This window comes from Drosophila melanogaster, chromosome X (genome assembly GCF_000001215.4).
Source record: "Drosophila melanogaster chromosome X".
Classification (NCBI taxonomy): Eukaryota; Metazoa; Arthropoda; class Insecta; order Diptera; family Drosophilidae; genus Drosophila; species Drosophila melanogaster.
The window spans coordinates 4,096,138-4,111,113 of record NC_004354.4 but is presented as its reverse complement, the minus strand read 5'-3'; the positions used below and the strand labels follow the sequence as shown (position 1 = coordinate 4,111,113).

The following is a 14,976-nucleotide window of genomic DNA, read 5'->3' as shown; positions in this document are numbered from 1 at the left end:
TTTGATTTAAGCAAATATTTGTATATTTACCACGAATCAAGAGTTCATACTTCCCGTATTACAACCATTTGTGTTTCTTTTATTGTTTGAGAGTTTTCCGCCCCCGAAGAAAGCAAAAGTCGGTGCAGTTTTAGTACGTTTTTGTTATAAAATGTTACATTTATGTTTTTTTTTTATTTTTCCCAGTATAAATATATCGTATGTAAAGTATATAAAAAAAAGTTCATTAAAAAATTACACATACTCTTTATATAGATGCTTTTCTACCGTATTTCTTTTTGTTTTTCTGTTTTATACGCTTCATACGTTTTGCGTGTCTTTTAAAAAGTATTTCTCATATATTTGCTGTCTTTTCTTGTGTAAATGTTCTGAGTGAGTTGGCTGTCGTATTGCTTTGTATCTGCGTTTTATTCTTCCTCCGATGATGATGTGTGTGTTTGTCGTGTGTTTTGGAAACATTTATGCACAAATATATATGGGATAGACGAATGTTTATTTTATGTTAATTACGCTGTAGGAATGAGACTGGCTCTCTTGCTTGTTAATACAAAAAATATATATATATATGTGTAAAAATATTGCAAAAAAAAAAAAAACGGACAACCGAAATACGATAATAGTAAAATACTTTTGCTATCACGCGCATGCGCAGCGGTTCGAATAACTTGGTAGCAGTTGAAAAATGAGAGGGAATAGCTTTATACGTATAAAGAGTGAGATGCGGCGAGTCGAAAAAGAGAGATGGGGTGACTGAGGATCGGATCGGATCGGATCTCAGATCTCGGATCTCGGATCGGAGTGGACCACATTGGAGCCCCCATTTTAAGCCTGCTTCTCGGCCTCGATCACCTCCTTGGTGGGCAGCACGTTCTTCTCATTGGTCTCGGTGTGCTTCAACTTTTTCGCATCAAAGTTCTCGATGCCGGCGATGAACTGATTCTTCTCCTTCTCCTGCTCGATGGCTGCAATTTGAGGTTGAGAAATAGAGAAATAACAACACAATTATAGAGCCTGCATTGGCCATCTAAGGCAGGCTGCCTTTTATGGCCGGACCATATGTATGTACAATATGCAACATACTAGATGGCCTACAATGAACGCACCTTCCTTATCGGGCAACGGGTTCTTCTCGTTGGTCTCCGTGTGCTTCAAGTTGTTCTGATTGAAAGCGGTGATGCCCTCGAAGATCGACTGTTGGGTCTTCTCGGCAGCCACATCTGTGAGTCAGGGGGATTAGATTTCGGTGTTCATGGTTTCGGCCTTTCACCAACCAACAATAGCCAACTCACCTTCGGCGGTGGGAAGAATGATCTTCTCCTGGGTGCTAGCGTTCTTCAGTTTGTCCTGGTTGAATCCCTCCAACTGGCTTTTCAGGTTCTCGGCCACCTTGGGCAGATCCTTGAGTGCTGGTGCTGGGGCGGCCATCTGAACACATAAAGTTTTTTGATGAATTTTAAATTACTTGCCTTGATAGTAAACGTATCTATTCTTTGGGATCATTTATTTTTCTTGTAGCTTTAATTGCTGATCGATCACTAGTTAAGATCTTCGTTTCAGTTTGCTGACACAACCAATTGATATGGGAATTATGATAGTGGTTTCACCTTAGATAGCAAAGTCTTAAAGAATATTGATACTAAATTAATAGTTCATGGGAAAAAGGAATTTAAGGAATACAACAAACGAAGCATACAAAAAGTTACTGTTACAATTACTGTTTGGCTTGGATCGCCTTTTTGTTACCTTATTAACAATTGAAAAGCAAACGAATTCCCTATGTAAACATTTCAAGTTAGAAACAACAAATCCAATTGGAGCCAAGCCGGAAGAGGATATCGATGTTATTGGTGAGAAAGGGGAAGCCAACTTTCCGATTGACAATTTGTTGCTCTTCACTGTTTGCTTTTGTTGATACTGTGTTGCGCCTTAATAAATAATTCATTTTCTTTAAACAGAAACGTAATATCTCTTTGTTGACCGTTGATTTCTCAAGCGATAGCCATGTGGAGAAATGTGGGGCGATAACGATGACTCAAAGGCACGCACACACTCACACACACACAGGCGCAGCAAGGACGAGTCATGCTAGTGTGTGTTCCTATCAGAAGGAGGGAGAAAGAAAGAGGAAACGGTCCGGAGCGGAGAGAGCGAGGAGTTCAGCGAACCTTTCCAACTGGAAACAGATTAAGACTCCAATTCGCTTTGCTGCCGTTCTTGGCCTTTGTTTTTTAGCACTGGCATTCTTATCAGAAGACATGTGTACTTGGTCGAGCGGTTAAACTGCATTTTATCACGTTTATTTTTAGTTGCGAAATTCGAGTGTGCGTGCCACATAGCATGCCCCCCGAGTTCCAATCAGAGTTGCGCCGGACAAAGAATCCTCTTTGTGCACCGATATCTTATTGGTATCAAGTCATCAGTCGGATTGGGACTGCATTGCATTCGATGGAACAGCTGCGCTAAAATGCAATCGGTACAAGGGCAGCGACCGCACCAAAAGCAAAACGGAGAAGAAGCAGAGAAGCGGAGAAAAGGCATCGCGAATCTATATATTTATTTATTTGCACATTTATGGCCATAAATGGTCGGAAAGCTGCGCCTCAAGCGGCTGGCCAATCACGTTGATTGACTAACTGACTAACGGCCGCCGATTTTCCCGCTCTCCCCACTTCCACTTCCCCTGGCGCAAAATCGTATCGTAGTCCGCTCGGTTCATGCAGCACTTTTATCACGAATCTAGGCCTGACTTGCTGCAATCCCACAAATATTCCTTACTCCGATACAAATACTATGACCAATCCAAAAATCAATTGATTTGCAGTAAGTGATGATGATTAATTCAACATTATTTGGCCCGCCAATCTTTGTTCTGATAATGCTGCTGAATTGCTCACAATTCTTTATCGGTACCAAAATAACAGCAATGAGCCAATAATGAGAAAACGGCAACTGAACAATAAAGATTCAATATGTAAACTCATTGGGAAACTATTCCTATACGTAGATCGATGGTGTTTTAGATCGCTCCGTTTAAAGTTCGATTAATTGGTCATCGTGTAAACGAGTGTCTTATTAGTCAGCTCCTTGCACCGAACAAAGGAGAGGCCAACAACAACAACAACGTCGCATACATACAAAGTGGGAGCTATGGCGATTCGGGGCGGCGAGGGGGTGATTTTCACGGGGGTGGGGGCAATGAAGTTCGCCGTGAATCAACTTCCAACTTCGAAATTCGAAATATGGTCGTCCCGCTTAAAAGCCGTTGATGAATCACCGCACATTGCATACATCCAAACATAGATATGTACGTACATATGTGCATATGTTTGCTGGTGAATTTATCGTTGCCCACACAGCTGTGCTTCTTCTTCGCCCGACTTTGTAAGCTTTTCTTTTGCTTTCTTTCTTCCTGTTTTGGTTAATTCCCTAACAGATATACATACATATGTAAATCTTTTGGCTCTTTTCGGGGGTGTGAGTGAGACGGCGCCAAGAGACCGTTAAAAACAAAAGACACTGAAATTTTTTTGGGAATAAGAATATGAATATGCACATTTACACGTACATACGTACTTAACAGACTTACATACATATGTATGTAAAATAAAATGAGTCAAAGCCGCTGATGCGTGGCAAACAGCCGACGAACGGAGTGCAAAAAGGAGGCGAGAAGAAAGGGTGGAGAGAGCGCAAAGCAAAGGAGCTGGAGCGCCGGAGAGATGGGGAAATGAGAAATGACAGACACGTCCGCTTTGCATTTACACCCTCATCTCCTGCAGAAATGCACAAGTGTGTGTGTGTGTGTAGCTAGTGATAGACAATGAGAAAGAGAGGGGGGTAGACAGAACGAAAGGGAGGCGCAATCGGCGACTTGCAATGAATTTTAAGCACTTTGTTGTTGCGCACATTATATACACATTTTATGCAGGCGGCTGCGTTTAGTCATATATTCAATTTCAAAATCGCTGGATATTGGATATCCAAGTGACACAGCACCACGCCCAGCACAATTCGCCACTCGCCAGCACACACATCGCACAGTCGAGGTCGCACAGATAGTGACTTCATCCTTGTGAAATGTGCATATGTACATCTATCCCATCTTTCTATCTTTCCCAGTTCACTTTTCGTTGCCAATTCGCCAGCAAGAAGTGCTCGAACTTAGTTGTTTAAAAAATGGCTCTACTTTGGAGTAGCGAGAGTTTCGCCAACGCCTCTTTAACAATTCAAATTCCAAGTTCCTCGACTGCAATATTTGTAGTCTGCGATACCCAAGGCACTAAATGAATTAATTAATTTGCAGGACACTTTTCTCGTGCCGCTCACTGTGGGGGAGGATATTGGGCAGAGACACACATGCGCCCCGCCCAAGTACCCACACATATGCACATGCACATGCATACACACAGCGGCAAGCAGACGGCGGAAAAAAAAGAAGTTAAAAATGCCGGCCGGCACTCGCACACACACACGCGCAAATCTAAAGTTTGAGCCACACAAAAAAAAAACAAAAAATAATAGTCAACAAAAGGGGCGACGACAAAAGCGCTTCAACAGCTGCGGAAAAAAGTTACAAAGTAGCAGAAAAGAAATGGAAACGAGGAGAAAGATGAAAAAGTAACGGACTAGACAAGCACAATAAATATTTATAACAAATCCGCTGCCATTTTCGCAATCAACGAAGAAGCGCAGTCAACAAAAACCAGTTAGGATTCCCCATTACCCCCACCGCATCTTACAATGGCAAAAACGAAATTACCGGCGATCCCCCAAACTTAACGAAATCAACGAAAATTGACAAAAATAAAAATTTCAATCTGCAAGTAGAAATGAAACTCACCTTGATTTAGTTTTTTTTTTGGATTGGCGAAGCGGACTACTAAGCTGGGATGCTGGCGGGGTCGGCCTGATATATGTTTCTATGTATAGCTGTACACTTGGCGAAGCTGGGCCTTCGATGGTGGCGAAGCGGAGCTCTTGACGTCACAAATTTAATACTGGCGCTCGGCGGTGAGCGCCGCTTTTTATACGGCCGCGATACTATCGCGTTTGCGTGGCTGTGTCATTTTTGCTGGGCGGTTGCACGGTCACACTGGGCCTGGGTGGTATTATTATATATGGTCACACTGCGAATTTGGCACAGTCCATTTAGTGGAGACACGAACCACGCCTAGCTGATACAACCACCATGTATCAACCAACACATTCACTGTGAATTAGACACGATTCATTTAGCAGAGACACGAACCACATCTAGCTGATACAAACACCATGCAAAAGCGCGGCAATTTTAAACTTTGCTCAAATGCAAGCCAATCATTTATTTTAAGTTTTTTATTCGCTTTCCTATGTTAATCAACTTTATATTGCATTCAAAGGTATCAGACCACACATACGTTATCCGACATTTGCACATAATCTCTATATATACGAATTGAATCAACTGCTTTATCATTACGCTTACAATTAGAATTGAATTACTCTTGCGATCTTGCACTATTAGCACCAGCTGCTTGGTTTAAAGTCTCACTGAACGGTTGAGGTATCATCCACTGCTCCTAATATACTTTATAAGGCTGTTGTCTAGGTGCTGTCTCGTTCGTATATATGTACAATCTGCAGCGCTCTTCAGTCCTGCCTGTTCTTGCTGCTACGCGTAATTGGCGGATCGGCACTCGTTCCATACCCGCGTCATCTCCTCGGGATCGCCGAATTCGTGCGAGGCTATCACCGAACTATAGCTGTCCGGACCTTTGTACGCCGGCCGATGGAAGCGGAAGTCGTCGCAGTGCTGAAGGGAAATGCCCGCTTTCAAGGCCACTATGCCCAGGTAGACGTCGTCGAACCGGAAGAGCGGCAGGTGAACGCTGGCGGCATACAGCTGGCGCAGTGCCTTCTGCGACAGAATGAACGCGCCGGCGGTCACGTACGGTGGCCACCGATCGAAGGGGTATTCCTCCAACGAAACGTACCACTTGCTGAACTTGTGGCGGAGCGGGGATGTCTGAAACACGTGCCCGGCGAACAGCAACTCCGGCTGGTGGCTCTGACGCCCCCTGCCCAGAAACTTGAGCACGTTCTTGGCCGAAACATAGTAGTCGTCGTCCACGAAAAGATAGAACTCGCTGCGATTGAACTGATCGCTAGCCCAGCGCATACCCAGCATGGTTTTCAGCGTGTTGTTGAAGTAGGCGTCCGTGAACTCCGCCTGCAGAATGTCGCCATGCTCGCGGGACTCCCAAGCCACGTCTTTCTCACTATCCTCGGCCGTGCCCAGCAGGAACACGCGACGCAGATGGACGTCTGAGAATCGACCCTCGTAGCCCCAAGTCCGGCGAATGGCCTCCCGACGTCGCGAATTGCCCACCGCGCTCTTTATGAGCATCGTGAGCCGCGCAGGCTGGTCAACCGGCACCTCTGCCGTGAACGAGGGCACTCGCAGGTAGGCGAACTTGTCCAGTCCAGAGGATGCGGACCCAGATCCAGTGTCATCGTTCAGCGGGTAGTGAAAGTGCCGCTCGAAGTTCAGCTCGTGCAGGTGGGTCAGCAGGCCGCAATAGTCCACCAGAAGGATGAGGGGCAGCACCAGGAGGCAGCGCAGCAGCAGTTTGCGGTGTTTACTTTGCATGGCGACCAAAATAAAAACAAATCCGCCAGTGTGACCGTGATGCGGTTAAAATACTAAACGCCCATCTACCGTACGAAAAATAAAATAACTAAGACTAAAAGCATTCAAATTGAGTGCTTACAAATCTAAAAAATTGTTTTACAGTTGAATGAGAAGTGTGACATTGATTTATTTATATGTAAAAGAAAAAAACTCTTTTCACGTATTTTTACATTTCCGCCAATAACAGTTATTTTCTCCGCGTAAAAGCTGGCTGCACTGAACAAACAAATTTCCGTGGAATGACAAATCGGCAAAAAGAAGCATTTTATAAACAAAATTTCTGAGAAGTTGCGCGCACAAAAAACTAAAACTTGTGAAATCGCCATGTCTGCGGAGGTCTCTACCAACGAATCTGCTCCGCCGGCGGAGAAGAAGTCCAAGCTGACCAATGCCCAAAAGGCGCGGATCGAAAGGAACCAGGCCAAGGCGCAGAAATTGCGGGAGGCCAAGTTGGTTTCGCATCCATTCAAGGAGCTGGCCAGGTGGGCTATCCATTAACCAATACTCCCGAGCGATTATACCTAACCGGTAGTCCAATCTCCGACAGCAACAAGGAGGGTGGCACCCATCCGGAGGCGGCGCTCAGCCAGGGAAGCTCTGTGATCAAGGTGCAGGGCACCAAGTACATAGACTCCGGCGGGGGCTTCCTGCTCGAACAGCCTGTTATGCCCACGGGCGTGGGCCCAGCGGGCCTCAATAAGTCCGGGGAGGAGGCCCCGCCGATCCTGGACGACGCCATTGCTATACCAGTGCAGTACGAGGAGTGCCTGGAGTGCGGCGACATGTTCGCCGACTCCTATTTGTTCAACAACTTCGGACACTCGGTGTGCGACAAGTGCCGGGACAAGGATGAGCGCTACGCGCTGATTACCCGCACCGAGGCCAAGGCGGAGTACTTGCTGAAGGACTGCGATTTCGACAAGCGGGAGCCCAAGCTGCGGTACATAAGCCGCAAGAATCCGCACAACGTACGTTGGGGCGAGATGAAGCTGTATCTGCATCTGCAGATTCACCAGCGCGCCCTGGAGGTCTGGGGTAGCGAGGAGGAGCTGGTGCGCCAGCACGAGGCGCGCGAGGACAAGCGAGAGGAGGGCAAGGCGCGCAAGTACAACAAGAAGATGAAGCAGCTGCGCATGGAGGTGCGCAGCAGCATCTACACCAAGAAGACGCACGAAGTTCACGAGCACGAGTTCGGGCCGGACACCTACGATGAAGAGGAGGACACCTACACCCACACCTGCATTACCTGTCCGTACAGCGAGACCTACGAGAAGATGTAGGGCGATGTGCAGAGCACACAGCAAGCCTCCTCCAAGCGCTGACTGGATCTGAAGCCATCGAAAACTGAAAATCTTTTTTTTTTTTGCCCCCATCTTAAGTTCCTTACTCTGTAAACTCATGTTACATTAAAAACATAGTTTAGTGAATTCTAAGTGAATTATGTAATTGAACTAAACACAAATGCGCATGAATTAAGTGCTAAAATGTGATTGGAATTTGGTTTAAAATACAAGATTCTGGTGCATTTCAACACTTCTCCTAGATAACGTCGCGTTTTATATGGCTTCACATTGCGTGGAATTATTTATTCTGCCATCTGGCGAACATCTCAAGACGGCGCTTGGCCAAGTTGAGATCGCTACCGACGAACATGTACTCTAGACGATCGTATAACGACCGCAGACGGCGATCCACATGGAAACGCATCTAATTGACCAACTGCTTAAGCAGTTTAAACGTGTACTCTTTGTTGGGTATGTTCCATATAAACTTTTTTTCAGCTGGGATCTGATTCAATCCATCAATTGTACGCCCCTCACCAGTGGGATCGTCCGTAAAGCGCATGTTATCCATGTTGGACACACATAAGCCGGGATATTATGATGCTTTACTGGAATTTTAAGCCACCTATTTTAAAACTTCTAAACGTGTGAACAGTAAGGTTCTGCTGTTCGAATGCCTGGAACTTCTGACTGCCTTCTGGAAGACTAATTCAACAGCTACTAAAGGCTATTGTGATTTCCTTTTCTCAACCTACGCGGTTGTAAGGGCGCCAGCACCCGCAATTGTATCTGGAAGATAGTTGCTAGCAACACTGATTGTAACATAGCGATATGTCCGGGTGCTCCGGAAAAATCGGTGGTGAAATCCCGGGTTGGAGGCGTTCCGCGAGGGTATATAAGGCGGTACCTTGGCTACAGGCCATTAAGTTTAGACCATTTTTTACATTTTCATGATGGTTTCAAAAATGCGAAAATTTGGCAAAAAATTTAGAATTTGGCAGTAAAGTTTAGTTATAAGCAAGAAGTAAAGTTACAGTTATAATTAATAATTAAACAACAAATTGAACTGGGAATGCAAAGTTTTATTTGAAATTTGTTACAATCATAATGCACCGGGAGCTGATGTGCTTTCTTTGGCGTATGGAACTTATGGATATTCATCAGAATGTTGATGTTCAAACGGTGGATGCCAAACATCACCAAATCGATTGCTCTATTGGAATTGCCGCTGACGTACATGCTGTCCAGGTAATTGTAGAAGGACTCCAGGCGGAATATATCGCTGTTTAGCTCCATGTAGTTCGAATCGAGCCGCAACTGCTCCTCGGTGAAGATGGTCCCAGGCTCCTCCTCGAAACTCATGACCTTGACGAACTTGTTAAGCAAATTAAATTTATATACCTTCTTGGGTATGTAAACCCAATGCTCTAGCTTTTCGTACAAATCCCACATGAAGAAGCTTACGGGCTTTAGGGCGTTCTGGGGGATTTGGGGGCTTTGGGGGTTCTGGGGGATTTGGGGGCTTTGCGGCTTCGTTCTCCATTTGCCTCATCATCGAAACCTCGTGCAGAAGACGATAGTCATCGATCAAGGAGCTTCTCTTCAGGTCCACGGAAGCCAGCTCCTCGTCTGTCAGCTCGTCGAGCTTGTAGAGATGCGACAGTTCCTCATCGGTTAGCTTACAAATACCGGAGAACTTTAGTTTTCGCGACAGCGGATTGGTTTTCGTTTCGTCAACATTCTGTTCTTCCATTTTGGTAGTATATAATAATATTCAATCTGGATTTTCAGACCAGGAATTTTAGCACACCTTGTGAATTGGACTGAGATATGACAGCTAATAACGAGCTAATGACAGAAATGGGTGACTACCCTGTGGAGATCTAGTTCTAGACCAAGTGTGGTATGCTCGAACTAGACAGAAAGTGACAACCTTTAAAAAAAAGTTTCAGTGGCAATAAAAGCTATAGCTATAGTAAATAATAATTTCGAACGTATAAAGTAAACTTTGAATTTCCCGCGGAGAATATATTTGTAGTATATTTAACCACGTTTTTGCTACGGTATTTATCGCCATACGGCGTAGGTTCAAAAGAACTACGTGTTATCGATAACACGAAGCGTTATTTGTCTGGACTTATCGCACCACCTATCGAATCAGCTGCAGCTGAAAATTAGACCTAAAAGTTATTCTAAATGTGCTTAAATCTGAATCACGCTTGACAAACAGTTTTCGGAACGCGGCCTAGCCATCTAGATGCCCGATCCGGGTGCGGGAACGGACTACAATAACACTGATCTAGTGTAATAAACAGCCTGTGCACAACAATTCCAAACAGTCGCTCACATATCTTTGTAAACACAAAAATCGCCACAGAAAGAAAAGTCCCATTAATTTATAAATCCATCCAGCTGATTTAATTGTTATTGTATATAATCAATTAATACGCTGCACAAACTCGAGCATCGCGCCGCCTACAATTCCAGAGCATAGATCAGATTCCATCGCGGCCTTCAAGATGGACGAACCTTCGGACGATGAGAACTCGGAGCCCACGCCCAAGAAGATCAAGCGGGAATGGGTGAAGAGCTACTCAAACAAGGCCATGGAGATGATGAAGAAGATGGGCTACGAGAATGACAAGGGTTTGGGAAAGAGCAACCAGGGTCGCCTGGAGCCCATCATCGCCGTTCAGCAGGATGGTCGCCGTGGCTTCGGCCTCAAACTGGACACTGTCCAATCGTCGGCTGGCCAGTGGGATCCTGCCTGCGAGGAGCTCGAGATACCCGAACCGGTGCTTTGGCTCCACAATCCTGGCAGCCGTGCGGACGCATACAGTCTTGATCAGCTGATGGGTCATTTGGTCACCGGTGAGAAGAAGCTGACCCTCGACGGGGAGACACGCTACTGCGATCCGGCCATCCTGCATCACATCCTCAATGCCAAAACTGTATTCGATGATCTCAACGACAACGAGAAACGACGGGCAAGATCCCGATGTAATCCGTTTGAGACGATCCGCAGCTCCATCTTTCTCAACCGCGCCGCCGTCAAGATGGCCAACATCGACTCCATGTGCAACTTCATGTTCACCAATCCCCGCGATCCCGCTGGCCAGACCCTGGTGGCTCCCGATGAGCTTCTCTATTTCACGGACATGTGTGCAGGTGAATACATTGCGTTTCGCTTTTGCTTTCCAAATCTCGATCGTTCTCAATAAACTCGCTTTAGACGTAATAACCTTGATCTCCTTTCTGTTGTTGCACAGGTCCTGGCGGCTTCTCCGAGTACGTGCTGTACCGCAAATCGTGGGAGGCCAAAGGATTCGGCTTCACACTTCGTGGCGCTAACGACTTTAAGCTGGAAAAGTTCTTTGCTGCCTCGCCGGAGTCCTTTGACACGTTCTACGGCGTAAAGGAAGATGGCAACATATTCGATGAAAGCAACCAGGACTCGCTGAACGAGTATATCCGCATGCATACGCCCCAGGGCGTTCACTTTGCCATGGCCGACGGTGGCTTTTCGGTGGAAGGTCAGAAGAATATCCAGGAGATCCTGTCCAAGCAACTGTACCTCTGTCAGTTCCTTACCGCCCTGAAGATACTGCGGCCGAACGGCAGCTTCGTTTGCAAGGTGTTTGACCTGTTCACACCGTTCAGTGTGGGCCTGGTCTATCTGATGTACAAGTGCTTCCAACAGATTGCCATCATCAAGCCAAACAGCAGCCGTCCGGCAAATTCGGAGCGCTACCTGGTCTGCAAGTACAAACGTTCGGATGCGGAGACGGCGGGCATCGTAGCCTATCTGAACACGGTCAACCTGATGCTGTCCGATGAATCGCAACTGGACGAGAACGACGTCCTGGAAATCTTCAATGCCAACGAGTTGGCCGAGGACGAAGACTTTTTGCGTTACATTATCGATTCAAATAACGCCATTGGCAAGAAACAGATCGTCGGCCTGCGCAAGATAGCAGCATTCGCCCAGAATCTGGAGCTGAAGGAGACCAAGCAGTCGGAGGTGCGTCAGGAGTGCCTGAAGCGCTGGGGACTGCCGGATAAACTGCGCCAGGCACCGGAGAACAAGCCAACGGATAGGCTGCTTGATGAACTCCTTGCTGATTGGGCGAACGAACGCAGCTGGCTGAGTCTGCCGGCCACCGAAATGAAAGGCGTGGCCAGTCTCAATGCGACTATCAAAAACGTTGCGGACTGGTATTTTGTGCCTGTGGGGCGCGAGGAGACAAATATTAATGCATGCAGTCTGTTTTTGTGCAAGTCCCGCGGCAATTTGCTGCGCTACACGGAGCACAAAAAGTGGGAGCTGGTGGAGACCGCCTTTGAGGTGCAGCCGCGCTCGATCTTCTTCGGCCAGATTGTGTACGAGTTCTACGGAGAGGGCAGGACCATTCAGCGAATGGCTGCCCTGCACATTATCGATGGTATCTGCCTGGGCGGCGTCGATATCCGTAGACGTCCGTACCGCGAGCGCGTAAGCATGTGCGATAAGTTTGCTAGGAGTCTAAACAAACCGTACCGCAAGGATCGCACTTTTGGAGCGCTGCGCAGCAAGCCCCTCTTTCGCCTGCAGGATATGGGCAGTTTCTTTGCGAACATGCGCCATTATGTGCTAAAGGACAACTCGCAGAGATTAGGATTCGCGCTGGACGACAACAAGTTCTTTGTGCCCGGCGGCATAATGATGTTCTGCGAGCTGACCAATAATTATGTATCCGCCCACTCGCGGTCTCGTGGTCAGCTGTACTACTTTAACGTGAGAAATAAGGAGTCGTACTACAAGGATCAGATACCCAGGAATAAGGCCGACGAGATCTTCGCCTCGTTTCGGTTTAGCTTCTCGTGCCGCCTGCTCTGGAAGTGGACGGACCTGCGCCAGGTGGAGGAGCTGGCCACCGAGGACAATCCAAAGATCCTGTTCCGCAGCGACTTTGTCAAGTTCATTGCGGACAAGTTGGGCCACAGCTAGGCCAACACAACTTAGCCATAACTATACATTAACTATACATAAGGATACATATGTGAATTTCCTTTTTTTTTTTGTTTTTTGTAACTTACCCCGCACGCCTAGGATTCATCGGGAAGTTTTACAACGGATCCCTGCATTTTACTTATTCGACTTAAGTATTCGACGATCCGCATGACCTAAATCATACATACAAAATTTATTTCGACCATCACTACGAACTATTATATATTCATAGAACATCATACACACGTATGTGAAACTGTTTTATTTTCTAAAGGATGTTTCATTTCGACCGGATTCTTCTGGGTACTGGCACTCTTTTCCACTTCTAATTCCACTTCAGCAAGTTTATATGTGGGTTCGCATTGAACTGAACCACACTATTATACATATATAAGATATAATTAATTAAGAAAAAATATGATTGATATAGATAGGGTCAACTCTTCCCTTGAGTTACGAAGTTAAATATTTTGCGGAATTCTTCAATGGCCCACCATCGCCGCCACCTCGCTTCCCTGGGTGTTGTCAGCGGCAGAAAGTTGCATTCGCAGGTCCTTGCAGCTTAATTAATCACCCGGTAAATGGCCGTAGAACGGACTTCTGGGGATCTGGGCGTACGGATTCCGCACTGTTTCCAGTCGAACAAAAAACCAAATTGCTGGCCGTACTTGTGCGATTCACGCCACACAGCACAGTTTGGCGCACATTGGCGAATGGCAGGATGGGATGTGGACGATGGTGAGGGGGGGGGGCACAGGATTCCAGGGGTCAGGGGCAAATGCCACTGACATGCGCCAGTAATTAACGTCCCATTTTGGGTTAGATTACCCATGAATAATTGCGAATAGCGCTGGTCGCGCCTGTCGCACAGCGAGAAAAGCCGAAACCAATGTCGATATAAAATTAATAGTATATACATATACATAAAAATGATAAATGTAGTTCGAAATATGTATATTTTGATTTCCATAATGTGCGTTTTGCTACCTTTCCAAGTGAATTTTGAAGTGGTAATTTTTCGCTGTGCATGGCATCTGATGGTTAGGTGCAATAGCATTGGAGCAATGGAATCTGATCGAGGCGGAGATTGGCATTATTTGGAACTGGAACGGGATGGTACGGATTGGGTGCGCAACTGCACCAGATTGATGATGGTCGGCTTAGGTTGGCCAGCCCCCAATCCTATCATCCTTACTGGCCGTTAGCCCATTCCTGACCTCATCCCACCCCGTACGTCTTTCATTCGAGGAGTGAGTGTTTTGGAGACTAAAAACTTTGCTAATTGCTTTTTGGCCACGGCTACGATGACGATGACGATGGCCTCGAACTACGTATATATATATATATATATATATATGACGACGAATCCGGCAACGGGCCACAGTTACAGCATCCGAAAAATAGTAGTTATCCATTTGCAGTTTAGCTGACTTGCACACTGGACCTTAAGCTATCAAACACCAAATGAAATTGGCATGCACATTAAAGTTCGAAATATAAGTGATTTTTTTTTGTACCAGGATTTAGCGTGCGTTCTTATATTTGAAAGAAGCTAGAAGCTATGATAGGTTGCAGTTTTTATAATATTTGCAAAGTGATTTGAAATGAGAAAAAAAAAACAATGGAATTCGGTTGGCAGCCAGTGTAGTTGGTCATGACACGTCCAGAAAATCTGCTGTTTTTGTTGTGCACTTAATTGTGCTTTTTTGGCTGGGCCTACGTTTGTCGACTCAGCAGAGAATTAATTACACACACTCAACTCCATGCCACTCCACTCCACTGGCGATCCATTGCGATCCGCACCATGCCGCTTGGACATTTCATAGTTTCGCACAGTGCGCTTTATAAATTTTGCACTTGGCCTGCTGCGAGCATCTTCAGTTGTCAAAACAAATTTTTGCAACTGAGCCATTCATTTGTTACGCAACCCCAGAGACCTTACCCATGCCGGGCCAACGAAAATCCCCGGAGGGCAGCATATGAGACCTGGTTTAGGGATTCTGGATGCGGGTTTCGCCACTGACCGCTGACCG

At 46.1% G+C, this 14,976-nt stretch overlaps 5 protein-coding genes across 10 annotated transcripts, besides 1 other annotated feature; 2 read left to right on the top strand and 3 right to left on the bottom strand.

Annotated features, from left to right (window-relative positions):
- Positions 1–4: part of a mobile genetic element that runs on past the window's edge.
- A 128-nt stretch (positions 5–132) lies between these two features.
- Positions 133–5,001, bottom strand: cib (ciboulot). 5 transcript variants are annotated; one of them, NM_001297923.1, is made up of 5 exons: positions 4,841–5,001; positions 1,605–1,619; positions 1,290–1,425; positions 1,104–1,217; positions 478–962 (listed from the first exon to the last, which is right to left on the bottom strand). In NM_001297923.1, the coding sequence occupies exons 3-5, from the start codon at positions 1,423–1,425 to the stop codon at positions 823–825; spliced, it is 390 nt and encodes a 129-aa protein (NP_001284852.1). In that variant the 5' UTR covers positions 1,605–1,619; positions 4,841–5,001; the 3' UTR covers positions 478–822. The 5 variants fall into 5 exon arrangements, with proteins under 5 accessions (NP_525065.1, NP_001245516.1, NP_001284852.1 ...); NM_080326.4 differs by lacking the exons at positions 1,605–1,619; positions 4,841–5,001 and adding an exon at positions 4,187–4,279 and having other exon boundaries at positions 133–962; NM_001258587.1 differs by lacking the exons at positions 1,605–1,619; positions 4,841–5,001 and adding an exon at positions 1,744–2,165 and having other exon boundaries at positions 133–962.
- A 321-nt stretch (positions 5,002–5,322) lies between these two features.
- On the bottom strand, positions 5,323–6,772 carry brn (brainiac). Its single transcript, NM_057553.5, has one exon. The coding sequence runs from the start codon at positions 6,626–6,628 to the stop codon at positions 5,651–5,653; it is 978 nt and encodes a 325-aa protein (NP_476901.1). The 5' UTR covers positions 6,629–6,772; the 3' UTR covers positions 5,323–5,650.
- Positions 6,773–6,916: 144 nt separating this feature from the next.
- Xpac (Xeroderma pigmentosum group A-like) lies at positions 6,917–8,159 on the top strand. The gene is made up of 2 exons (NM_057518.4): positions 6,917–7,152; positions 7,218–8,159. Exons 1-2 carry the CDS (start codon positions 6,995–6,997, stop codon positions 7,948–7,950), a joined length of 891 nt encoding a protein of 296 aa, NP_476866.1. The 5' UTR covers positions 6,917–6,994; the 3' UTR covers positions 7,951–8,159.
- Positions 8,119–9,796, bottom strand: CG15375 (uncharacterized protein). Its single transcript, NM_131921.3, has 3 exons — positions 9,404–9,796; positions 9,021–9,327; positions 8,119–8,650 (listed from the first exon to the last, which is right to left on the bottom strand). Exons 1-3 carry the CDS (start codon positions 9,704–9,706, stop codon positions 8,559–8,561), a joined length of 702 nt encoding a protein of 233 aa, NP_572149.2. The 5' UTR covers positions 9,707–9,796; the 3' UTR covers positions 8,119–8,558.
- A 286-nt stretch (positions 9,797–10,082) lies between these two features.
- Positions 10,083–13,522, top strand: Cmtr1 (Cap methyltransferase 1). Of its 2 annotated transcripts, none has more exons than NM_001297922.1 (2): positions 10,083–11,121; positions 11,223–13,522. In NM_001297922.1, the coding sequence occupies exons 1-2, from the start codon at positions 10,473–10,475 to the stop codon at positions 12,938–12,940; spliced, it is 2,367 nt and encodes a 788-aa protein (NP_001284851.1). In that variant the 5' UTR covers positions 10,083–10,472; the 3' UTR covers positions 12,941–13,522. The 2 variants fall into 2 exon arrangements, with proteins under 2 accessions (NP_001284851.1, NP_572148.2); NM_131920.4 differs by having other exon boundaries at positions 11,223–13,196.
- The last annotated feature ends 1,454 nt before the right edge of the window (positions 13,523–14,976 follow it).